The 12,328-nt window shown below is 57.8% G+C and overlaps 1 protein-coding gene across 1 annotated transcript in view; it reads right to left on the reverse strand.

Annotated features, from left to right (window-relative positions):
- The window catches only part of ZNF503 (zinc finger protein 503), a 2,966-nt gene extending 1,946 nt beyond the window's left edge, over window positions 1–1,020 (reverse strand). The window contains exons 1-2 of the mRNA XM_044420056.1: window positions 1,005–1,020; window positions 4–299 (exon numbers count right to left, since the gene is read on the reverse strand). Of these exons, the coding sequence (XP_044275991.1) occupies window positions 4–299; window positions 1,005–1,020 (312 nt within the window). The remainder of the gene's footprint in view (window positions 1–3; window positions 300–1,004) is intronic.
- Window positions 1,021–12,328: the final 11,308 nt, after the last annotated feature.

Consider the following 12,328-nt stretch of genomic DNA (forward strand, 5'->3'; position numbering starts at 1 on the left):
CGCCGCGCCGCGCCGGCGGAGGGCAGCGCGCGGCGGCCGGGCTCGGGCTCGCGGGGCGCGCCGGCAGCAGTAATCCTCGTGCTCTGCGGGTGTTTCGGTCTCGCCGCCGGAGGGCTGCGCTGGCTGGGGCGGGCGGGGCGCTCGCGGCGCTTCCCCGTCCGCGTCCGCGTCCCCGACCTCGCCTTCCTCCGCCCGGATGGCCGGCCGGCCGGCTGGCTGCCTCGCTCCAGGCGCTGCCCCGGCCGCCGCCGCCGCCGCGCTCAGCTGGGATGCTAGCCGCTGCCCGTCCAGCCGCGGATCTGGCGGAGGAACTCACTTCAAAAGCAGCTGAATTAGTCGGAGATTAAAGCCTTTGCCGCCTTCCAATCAAATGGGACCCCGAGGTGATTGGAGGGTCAAGGGGATGTGACGTCACCGTCCCTCTTCAGGGGCTTTTCCACCGCCGCCGCCGCCGCCCCCCTCCGGGCGCGCGCGCGCGCGCGGATCGGCTCTTCCTCCCCCCCTCCCCCCTCGCTCCCTCCTCCCTCCCTCCCTCGCCCGCTCGCTCGCTCCCTCCGCTGCGCCTTCCCCTCCTCCTGCGGCTGCTCCTAAGGACAGGGCGGATGGAGAGATGGATGGGCGCGCATCAGTTCTGTGCTTCGCGGCGGCCACTCGGCGTTCGTTGCGGGGCTTCCGTGCCCCCCTGCGCTGGCGGGGCGGGGGGGCGGAGAGAGCGGGGGGGCGTTCGGGAGCCTTGGGAAAGGACGTGCGGGCACTTCCCGCACGGATCCGCACTTCAGCCTTCCCGGGCGCGCGGCCACGTGCGGTCACCGCAGTGCGCGCCCTCCCGTGCCTCTCCGGAAGGCAAACGCACCCGGGATGCTACAGGCGGCGGGCAAGCGACGCGGCCCGGCCCTGCCCGCTCTTCAGTCGCTCGGCCCGGTGTTCACGGCACTTTTCTCCAGGACAGCGGCGAAGGAGGAGGCGCTCTGCTTCCCGGGGGCGCCTTTTGCGCGCCTGCCAACCTCGTCGGTTTTCCATGCCGCCGGAGCGCGAAACTAGGGAACGAGCGCCCTGCGCCTCGAGGTGCGAGCCCGGAGCCCTCCCACCGGGCCCGGAGCGGCACGGGGAGGGTTCGCACGGAGATTGGGGGACGCGGGCGTCACATGCCGCGGAACTCCGCCTCGGCCCCGCCGCGGCCCGCCCCGCTTCGGAGGCGGGGAGTCCTGCGCCGCGCCGCGCGCTCCCCTCGCCGTCAGTTGTCAATGCGCCCCAACCGCAATCAATCAGTTATTTGTCAGCCCCTGTCAATCCTCCCTTGATTTATGTCAGGTTTTGTTGCTGATTACAAGCCGAGCGCGACTTGAAGGAAGAGAGGGCGGGGGCGGAGGGGAAGCGGAGGGGCAGACAGACAGACGACTTCCCCTGCAACAGAGCCGTTCCATTTAAAGAGTAAATCGCGCTCCGAGTAAAGGCAATTTGTATGCCAGCCAAACAAGGAGCGACTCGCACTTCTCCGGCTGGAGGCCCCGCCGCGGACGCCTTGCGGGAGCGCGCGGCGGGCTCCGGGCGGTTCTCCGCAGCCATCCGATGATGGCGATCCTCACCCTCACCCTCACCGTCGTCGGCTTTTTGCGCATCCCCGCGTCACTCAGATCGTAATTCTGTGCATACTTCTTGGGACTAGGTCTCATTGAACTCAGTGGAACTTACTTCCGAGTAAACACGCCTGCGAAGGGGCTGCAGGGGTGGAGCACTCCCTGGCCGGGCGAAAGTCCCTCCTGAGAATGGCTTCGAGGAACGAGGCAGAGCCCCGGGTGGTCCAGCGGCCGCCCTGCGCGCCCTTACTTCGAGGTAGCCCCACTGAGCACAGTGGGGTTTACTTCCGAGTAAGCAGGGGCAGGCTGGGGTGCTTTCGCGGGCTGCCTGGGTGCCCCGGCCGGTCGAGGAAGGCGGAAGCTGCGGGCCGAGGCCGCGGTCCTCGTGTCGGGGCCGACGCGGGCAGCGCAGCGCCGAAATCTCATCGCCAGCCCGCCTCTCCCGGCTCTGGCGCGACGGAATGTTTAAGTGAGATTAAGCCTGGCCTGACAGTGGCGCAGCCCGCGGAGTGCCCGCACCGACGGGGCGCGCGGAGGCTCTGGGGGCAGGGGCGCGATCCCGGGCTTGGCCCAGGCGAGACGGCGCGGGCTGCGGAGTCTCGTCCGCCGGCGCAGTGCCCCGTCGCCCAGCACGGATCCCCGCACGCTGCCGTATCGATCTGCCTGCTGGCTCGCTCGCTCTCCCGTCTCCCTCGGCTGGAAGGACGGACAGAAACGGCGCGTTCCGGCGGGACGCTCTCCCGTGGCAGTCCCGGTTTCGCCGCCCCGAGGAGACCCTTCCCGCCTGGCCGGGCCGAGAGACGGCGGGGCTTGCTCCCGAGCAAGCGGGCGGCAGCAGCAGGCTCGGTGGGGTCCCGGCCGGGGCCCCTGTCCCCCGCGGCCCTTCCGGCGGCTCGGCCAGGCTCGGCCGGCCTGCGAGAGACGCCGGCGCCCTGCAGCGCGCCCGCGGGCTCCTCTGCCGCTCTTCCCCAGCACCCCTCCGGGTCGCACTGCGGAGCCTGCGGTCGTGTCTTTCCTGACTTGGCGTCCGCCTGACCCGATCCTTCTCAGGCGTCCTATAAGCATTGCCTTCGCGGCGCTCCCCTCGCCCAGCTTTTGCGTGCCGCTGGTTGCTTCTGCGTCTGAGCGGGTGGCCCTCCGCGCAGGGAAAGGTCAGCCCGAGGTATGCAGCACGCCTGACGGGAAGCACGCGGCGGGAGAGCGGCCAGGGGTCGCGGCCAGTGCCTGAACTGGAATCCTGCGCAAGCAGAGGCCGCGTCCCGGGCTCCCCACCCCCGCGCCCGGCCGGCAGCGAGGCGCGCTCCCGGGACGAGGCGAGGAGTCGCTCCGGCGCCGTGACCCCCCGACCCCGCACATCCTTTCAGCTGGGCTGCCCCGCGCTTGCGGCGGGCCTGCCGCCTCGGAGCGCCGGAGGAGCGCCGCGGCTCCGGGCTCCCCCAGACGTCTTTCGCCACGCTCCGAGTTCTTCTCCCCACATTCTAGGAGGCGCCTGGGGCCGAGAGGGGCCTGGAAGGCCTTCTGTGGCGCTCCCGCGCAGGTAAGAGCTGAACCGAGGACTGGGCACGTTTCCTTGGAAGCAAGCCCGCTTGACTAAACGGAGCTTCCTTCCAAACACTCGCCCAGGAGGCCAGAGGTGGAGGGTCTCCCGCTGCAGCGGCCCAGGGGCCCCAGTGGGGAATTGTTTTCCAGAGGGGCTCGCGCAGGAAAACTCCTCGCAGCTTGCGCTGGGGAGACTCTCCCGCTTTCCCCTTGGGGAAAAATGACACAACCCTCCTTTTGTTCGCGGTTCAGGAAGGACCCTCTTCGCTCCGCCTTTGCACAGCGCTTGACGCCAGGTCTTGGGACAGGCGGTCTGCCCTCGGGCCGGGCCTACAGCGCTGGGCGTGCGTGCTTCTGGGACAGATGCGCAGGGGGCAGAAAGCAGCGTTATTCCGGGGAAGCATCACTGAGGGAATCCAGAGAGAGCTCCTCTTTTCCTTCCAGGGATATTTCCACTGGTGAGCGGCGCAGGAATGGCTGGAGGACGTCCCTCGCTTCTCGCCCCCCCCCCCCGTCCTAGCCTTTCTTTGGCTGTTAAGACAAACTGATAAATGGGGAGCAAAGAAAGCAGGGTGGGGAGAGAGCGAGCGAGCGAGCGAGCGAGGAGGAAAGCCAGCCAGTCCAGCTCCGAACCGTTCTTCATTGGTGTTCATTTGAATCGAAGCCCTTGGAACAGCTGTTTTCCTTACAAAACCGGGGAGACCTCGCTCGGGTGCCCTGCCGTATTTGTCCTGCCTCCCAGGGTGAAAATACGAAAAGATTAATTGTCTTAAGGCAGAGTCAGATGTGGGAAAGGCCTTCTCCTTGCGAGCGAGGGCGCGGGGGGGGGGGGGGCGAGGAGAGGCCTTGCTACAGTTCTGAACCGGGAGAATCAAAGGTGATCCGCGGGACATGTGTAAAACAAGCGGCGTATTGACGCGCGGGGGCGCGGGGGGCGGGGGCGGCGAGGACGATTTTCGGCTCCACCAGGAGCTGCAGCAGGTAGGGCAATTAACAACTTCAGAAGGATCGCGCTGCGGCCGCCCCTGAGCCTTTGAAGTGCGATTTCAATCACGCACTGAGCGGCAGAGCGCGCCTTGAGAGCGGCCGCCCGAAGGACGGGAGGCATCCTCCGATTCCTCGCAGGCCAGAGTCCCGGAAAGAGGCGCTGCCTCCTTTTCCGGGTGGCTGCGAAAAGGTGCCCGGCTCTGCCCCCCGCCCCCCCCGCCATGGCTGGCATAAACGCGGCCGGGGGGGGGGGGCTCGGCCGCGCCGCCTCGCTCGGTCTTCCCGAAGTTCAGGCGCCCTCCTCGCAGCGCTTCGCTGTTTTGGGGGCAGCTTGTTTGCCGTCGCCTCGCTTGCCCCCTCCCCTCCGCCCCCTCCCCACGAAAAGCTGGGGGAAAACAACTGCTCGCCCTCCAACAACGGGAGGGGAAGCTGACATTCTTTTGCAGGAGGGGGAGGAGAGGAGGGAGGCGATTAATTAGCAAGTGCCAGTCCACACTTTGGTTTACCTACCAGCTATTGGCAAAGATGTCAAGTCGATTTTATTTGCACACAATGGAAATGATTTATTTTCACTGGAGAAGGGGAAAAAAGGAGTGGGCTGGCAGATATTTGAGGAGGAGAAGAGAGAGCGGGGCGGAGGAGTGGGGGGAGGTGGTGGAAAAGTTTGAAAATGCCTTGAACTATTCACTGTCGAGATGGCTAATCAGTATTGAGGCTGGAGGGCAATCGGGCAGCTTTTCAATGCGGTTTTCCTTTCATCTCAAGCTGGATGGAGGCGCTCAATTAAAACCCTATCAGTTTGTAAGTAAATCAACGCCTATCAAAGTTGTCACATCAAACAAAACGATTATTATTGCGGCCCGCCTCCCCTATTAATCTCCTTCTAAAATAATCCTCTTGACAGGTCAGCCTGGTGAGCCGCAAAACCTGGCCAGGATCGCTGCCACCCCCCCAAAATGCTCCCAGCCCAGCCCGGGCCGAGCTGACTGCGGCTTTTTCCGCCCTTCGGGGAAAGACACGACAGATCCCTGGGCGGCGACGCGCTCTCCTCTCCTCTCCTCTCCTCTCCTCTCCTCTCCTCTCCTCTCCTCCCTTCCCGACCCCGCCGCCGCCCCTCTCCAATCTCGCCTTTTCCTATCATGGCATCTCTCAGGTTTTGTAGGTATTTCGGCAAAACCTGGGATCTCTTAAAGCAGAGACCAAGAGCATATTGGGCCTCGGGGTTCCTTCAATTTATTTTAGCTCTTTTGGTGGAGGGACGCGGGATTCCAGATGCGACTCGCTGGTGCAACCACACGGAGCAAACACCCCCTACCTGCTTGAGTTTATTGCCCCTATTATTGTCCCGGCGCGCTCCGTTCCCCAGATTCTGGCGTTTCAGTGAATTTCCTAACTATTCTCTACCCAAAGCAAGCTTAAACACGGCTTGCAGGGTTTGAAGGAGCGGGGCGTGCGTGCAAAACTTCAGGACTTCAGAGAGCTGGCAGGAAGGACTAAAGGAAGAGGAAGAAACTCCCCAACACAAACACACGCGCGCCGGGCAACACGAGCAAGCGGGCGTGCGAAGCAGAGCGCGGATCGCCTCCGCCTTGGGCTTTCCCGGCGTTGCAGCGGCGCGTGTTAATCGGGCGATCCTGAGCGCAGCGGCGGAGCCGGAGGAGCGAGCTCAGTTCCGCGACGGACAGCGGACTTACAACGGCGAGGAAACTGGTCGAGGACGAAAAGAGTTCGAGGACAACTGACTCGGTGGGATAAGAAGGATTGTGGAAGGCAGCCGTCCTCGGCCGTGCTCTTTTGAACAGAACCACCGAAAATTGCCTCTTCGGTTTGCCTTTGTAAAGGGCGTCCCCGCTCGTTCGCCACCCTTCCCAAGGTGGTGACTTTAATCTCCTTTCGCTTTGTTTCCCGGGCTGGTGGAGCCAGAAAGACCCTTAAGAGCGCTTAACAAAATGAGACTTCCCCGCGCCTGTGCGGCGATTGCCCGTCTCTTTTATTCCGCGCGCTGAAAGCAGGATTTATGCAGCTCTGTTTTGGAAACATTTAACTAACCCGGCCAGTGTGTGGCTTTCCTTCTTTGTCTCTTTCCCACCGCAGTGAAATCCGGTTCTTTAGGAGATGAGCTCTACTTGGGGGCGATCCAGCTTTGTTAGCTAAAATCAAACAAAAAGTTAAGAGGAGAAACCTTCTTTAGAGATAGGCACAGCTTCAGATTGGGGCCCAAGTGGTGTTGAAACTCGAGCCTGAAAAATATGCCCTGGGAAAATTAATGTGTGATCAAAGCAAGCCCACAATGAACACCATTCCTTGAAATTAATGTGCGTGTGCTTGCAGGGACATAAAGAGGTGGAAGGGAAGGACAGATTTCCAGTTTGAAAACAGTGTTGGAGCCAAAGGCACAGTTCTCAAAAGGAGCATGGAATATGCTATTTTCGCCCATGCCTTAAGGGCAAAGTGTGGGAAAAACAGCTAAGTGCATCGTGAGTTCCAGAGAAATATGTCTTTCAATTATGTCCCACAGATGGAGGACAATATGGCAGATGCTTAGAAGCAGGCCACCATCAGACTGGAAGTTCTCCCGCGTAAGACCTATTTTTTGGCTGAGCACAACGGATGTGAGCAGAAGCTCTTCCCATTGGACTGTGTGTCCTCAGGCTTATTGATAATTTGCTCAGGAAGCTGTGCACGGCCCGGATCGGATCGGGGAAGCCTGGAGGGGCAGGCTTTCCCCCGCCATCTTTTATCGCTGGAGAAAAGTTGGCTCGAAGGACACGGCTGAGATGTCCAGTCACCAACTGCTAAATCGTATCTGTTGTTCGGGGAAATTAAAAGCAAACATAAACATGAGTGTGGGTGTGTGAGGTTCATAAACAGCTTCTTAGTCTTCTCTTAAATAATACGGATTTGAAAATGGAGCAAGTTGCTCGCCGCCCTTCCGATGCTCCATCTCCCTGGCTCTCCTCTTCCCCAGAGCCTCCGCCAACCCCAGATCCCGTGCACCCAAAAATTAATTCCACCTAAAGTACATTTGTCACTGGGGACTGTACTTTAGTGACGTGCAAAATAATTTACATCCGCACTCATCAGGACTGTCCCAGAAATGATGGATCATTTTGTTGAGTTGCAGTGGGGGAGGGGGCAGGAGAGTGTAGAATGATCTATAATGATGTAATATATACATTAAAAGGGTGTCTGGATGATCAGAGTTTTGCTAAAAATGTAAAAGGGCTTTTTGATTGATAACAGGGGTTGCTGTTTTTCTGCAAAGGCTGTCACAGGCTGACACAATGCTTGAATTATTAGGGCAGAGAAGGGCAACCATAAATTTCCAGCGTCAGGCAAAAACTCTCTTTATTGTCTGCATGATGGATGGGCCTCCGTACTAGACACCAAATACTTCGTATCACCCTTAAATGGGAACACATTTTTCGCGGCCATAATTCATGTTTTTTAAATAGAAAGTTTGAAATGCCTGCCTATATTTCACGGGCCTGACATATTTATGAATCACTCCCTGCATGCAAATATAATTATTTAAAGCACCCGGGCTGACATATGGGTTAGCAATGGACCAAATGCTGTTAGTGGAGTGACTTTCTTTTAATCCTCTAAATTAAATAGCATGGGGAGAAGTGGTGGGGAGAGGGAAGGAGTGAGAACTCTGTACCTGTCTTTGCAGATCAATAAAGTCAAAGTTTTTGCTAATTTTGTCATGCCCTTGGAGAGAGAGAGAAAAAAAAATCTGGTTTGATTAGGTGAATCTGACCAATAAACACAACAAACACAACACAACAAAACAAAAAGGCTTCTTGGCGAGTTGCTCTTGGGCCGATGAAAAAAACAGGAATCTTTTCCCCACGTTTATTGTTTCTTTGTAGGGCTTTTTGCTTTTCTGTTTTGGTGGAAATGACCCGAGGAGAGTGTTAATTTGTTATGATAATATAAATCGTGGATAAATTCTACAAAACATTTGTTTGCCACTCCTGACCTAGACTGCACAAGGCGAAAACACAAGGCGCCGGCGAGAACGCTAAAATCCTGCTGGGCGACCCTCTGTATTTCTTCAGGCGGCCGTCAGGAGAGGAGAGAAAGGGCGAACTGCCAGGCGAGGGTGCCCGAACTCGGAGGCGCCTGGCGGGCGAGGGACCAGCCGTCCCCGTGTGCGCACGGCGGCGGCGGCGGCGGCGGCGGCTGGACCTCTTCGCCAGTCGCTGCAGCATCGCTCCCTGGATGCCCGGCAACATTTCCCTTCACCGGGCAGCTGCTCTCTCTCCTACCTCGCCGGCTTCCCTAGCCTTCCTCCACCTGCAGCTTCCCAGCGATCCGAGGAGTTCAGTTGCTTCGTGTATTCTGGACCTCAGCAATATTGTTTAATAATAATAATAATAATAATAATAATAATAATAATAATAATACACAAGACTAAATCCCTCCCAAGGAAGAGACCGTGTGTGGGCTGCGGAAGACCAGACCAGACCAGACCAGGCGGTGCTTTTCCTCGCTTCCCTTCTTTTTGGCGAGTCCGGCGAGGACCCGCGACTCCTTCCGCCCCGCGATCCCGTCGCAGGCTCTTCGCCGCAGACGCCGGGAGGGCGGCCGGGGCTCCCCAGGCGCGTCCCCGCGCGCGAAGCCCCGACGAGCGGGCGCGGCCCTCCCCCGCGGCCACCCGGTCCGAGCCGCGCCGCGCCTCCCCCCGGGCGGCTCCGTCCCGGGCAGGCGCGGGGAAGGCGCTCGCTCGCTCGCTCGCTCGCACGGGCAAGCACGGCCGGGCTGGGCAGGGCCGGGCCGGGCAGCGGGGGGAGCGCTGCTATTTTGTGCTGAAGAGGGGGCCGCGAGCAGGCTGGAGGGCGCGCACGACGCTCGGCGCCCGGAGCTCGCCGCAGGGCGCGGGGAGGGACCCCCGAGGAGGCGAAGGCGCAACGCAGGCGCGGGCAGCGCCGGCCCGGGAAGCAGCCGCCGCCGGCGACACTTCCGCCCAGGGAGGGGTTTCTGGGCACCGCCTTCCTCGGGCCCTAAATTCCGTCGGGTTTTCTGCCCTCCCGCCGGACCTGAGCGAGCCGGCGCAGCAGCTGGCTGCGGGGGCGCCCCCCGGATTGCGCGAGCCGCGCGGGGAGGCGAGGGGGCGCCGCGTTCGTTCTCCGCCCCGCTGCCCGGTGGGCAAAACGCCCTGCAGCTCGAAGGGAGCCCGCGGGACGGGGCGGCCGGGCTGCGAGGCTTGTCCCTCGCACCGAGTCGCCCGCGCGCCTCCTCGACGCGCGTTCGGTGCTTCGCTTCGATTTAGACGTGGCAGGCACGGACAGGGCTCGGAGTCCCGTGTTCTGAGCTGGCGCCACCCCCATGGGGGCCCTGCCCGTTCCTTCCGCCCTCAGGGGCGACGGGGCCTTGACGGGACTCCCCACCTGCACGCATCCCTCAGGCAGGGCAATCCGGACCTCACCGCGCTGGGAATGCGAGGATGTGCGGGGTGGCGGGAGAAGCTTCTCGCATACCAGAAGGGCAGCATGGAGCGCATCAGGCTAGAGCAAGGAACCCCGGCCCCTCGGATTCACGGCCCCCTTTGCTACTGGTGTCCGACGGTGGAGAGTGCTGGCTATTCCAAGGAGAACAAGGATGTGGCCCCTTTTGTGGTGTTCTTGCCACGCTTTGCTTTTTCCCCTAGCAGAGGGGCCCATTTTTCACCACATGCTCTTCTGCTTCAGAAGGCCTTCCTGTGCAGGCCTACACACTATTGCCGCATAAGCCCAGCAATGCCAGGGAAGCCCCAAGCCTCTTTTTTTCATCAGAACTCTTCCCTTTTTAAGAAGAGGTGTCCTCTTTTCTTGGCAGCGTCACTACAGGGATGAAGCAATCTCTTTAGAAGCCCTCTTTGGATTTTGTACAACATTGTAGGGGGACTGCATGTAACTTAAACCCACAGCTGTTCATTGACGCTTCCATGATTCCACACGAATTCAGACCTCCAGCTTCCCTTCCTTTCTTCCCTCACTTAGCAAAGAGATCCATGTGAAACTATGCAAGTTCCCAGAAGGTTCCCTTGGGACGGTTAGTCCAACATAAGTTCGATCAACTCTTCTAGTCCCGTGGTCTGTGATGAAACATCATGAATTGCCACTGTGTGCCCCAGAGCAGGAGCAATTGCCCATCCAAAGCTGGGAGGATTCCGTGTGGCCCATCTGTGTGGCTGGAAGAACCTTCAGGGACAATTCCATGTTTTGGACACCAGAATCGGCCTGAGGCTTTTTGCTGCTCTCTGGACAAATTAACATTCTCCCCCTTTTGCCTTCCTGTATGCCAGGGAGCTAAACTTACTCCTGCCTCGTTATATCCTTCTCTGCTTTGCATCAAGCAGGCTGCCCACTTCATAGGCCTGCCCAGAGTTCTGTTTCTTGGTCCTTCTGGACCACAGTCAAATATTGGGAAATGACATTAGGCAGCTTCCGATGAAATTAAACAAACTTTAGGTGGCTTCCAGTGATAAAATAGTAAGCCATATATAAAATATGCAGCTCAGCAACACATTAAAAAGTAATCGTGGAAACCAGAAGTTACAATAACTAGCCCATAAATTAATTAAATAACAAAAACAGTGATAAAAAGGAACCACTTAAATCATAAGAGACAAAAAAGCTCTGGAAAGTAGCCAAGTGCCTTCTTCGAGAATCAACAGTGACCCAGCATCTGACCAAAGATACATCAAGTGGGATCTGAAGGAAGTTTATTCCAAAAGTGGCTAAGATCTGTTAGGAGCTGAAGCAAGTCCATTGCTCAACTTTTACCTTTCTTTCAGCCATCTGCAAGGGACACACCTGAACTGTTGATGCTGGTAATCACCAAGTTCTTAGGTTCTCTCCAAGCCATTAAACAAATCCCCCAAATATGCAGGAACTAGTAGCTATTGCTGAAGTAAGAGGAAGCTAGCTGGATCGTGCAAATTCATTCCTACAAAGAATACAATGGTATCTGGTATCCACAGGGGTGTAGCAAATTGCCCTGGTAACCTCTATTGAAACCTCTAAAAGGATAAGACCTTTTTATTTCAACAATATTTTAATAATTATTAATATTTTTATTGGTTTTAACTTTTGCAGTCAGGGGAATCCGGATTTTATATGTATTATTTATATGTTATTTATTATTTGTTGGAAGCCGTCCCGAGGCTTATGCAAATGGGACGGCATACAAAACTTCCAAATAAATAAATGAAACAAATAAATAATATTGCCCCATGTTTATCTCCGGGCCCCCACATGCTTCCTTTCAAACAGAGCACTTCAGTGCTTATGGGAAAGTAGGTACATGGGTAAATCTGGATCGCAGCTCCTCAGGCTTCCACAGCTGGGGGAAGAGCAAACAACCCAGTGGGAAAAACTCTGATGCACCCATTTGAGCTCCAGCAGAGAGACCAGGGAATTGCAGCAGGTAAGGGCACAGTGTGGACTGCAAATATTCCCTCTTTTGGAAGCCTAACCGTAAGGTTCATTCACTTCCGCGTATCTCAGAATCAACCAAGTTGGACTTAATCCTTTGTCTGTGGGTGGTCCAGGCTGGCTTCCAAAGCGATTGGTACCAATCTGCTCACTTTGCTATTAGAAGGAATTGTACGGAAGAATGCAGAGAGAGAGGTGGTTAGACGGTTGATTCCAGCAGTGTCTGCCTACAGGGACATGTCCAGTGTGGTGTTGTGGTTAGGAGCACAGGACTGGGACTTCGGTGATCCGGGTTCTAGTTCCTGCTCAGCCTTGGAGCCTCCTGGGTGACTTCAGACCAGTCCCAGACTCTCAGCTCACAAGCTGGTGGTTGCAGGGGTAGGACCGAGGGCGGCAGGAGGAGAATGAGTAAGCCACTCTTTTCAAATGAAAAAAGGTGGGGTATAAATCTAATACATACATACATACATACATACATAAAACCTTGTAGTACCTTCTTTTTTGGGCAACTTTTCCAGCCCTTGCAAGGGAAGGTTCAAGGTTGTGCACAGCCTCATTATGTAGTCAGTGATGGGTACTGTTGATCCCACCTTCTGTGACCCCGACAAGCATGTCTGGAGAAAGGGGTAGCCAAGTCCTCTAACGAAGGTGTATCTACCATAAGATGGACTTTGTGTGCCTACCTGCCAGGCAGGGGAGGAACTCTGTCCATTGCCTTTCCCACGGGTGGCAGCGTGTAATGTGAGCGTTCCCCAGTTCCTCAGCCCGTGCCAAGTGGATCAGACCTGACCAAAGTTTGTT

Source organism: Varanus komodoensis, unplaced genomic scaffold, assembly GCF_004798865.1.
Source record: "Varanus komodoensis strain SLA01 unplaced genomic scaffold, ASM479886v1 scaffold11, whole genome shotgun sequence".
Taxonomy (NCBI): Eukaryota; Metazoa; Chordata; class Lepidosauria; order Squamata; family Varanidae; genus Varanus; species Varanus komodoensis.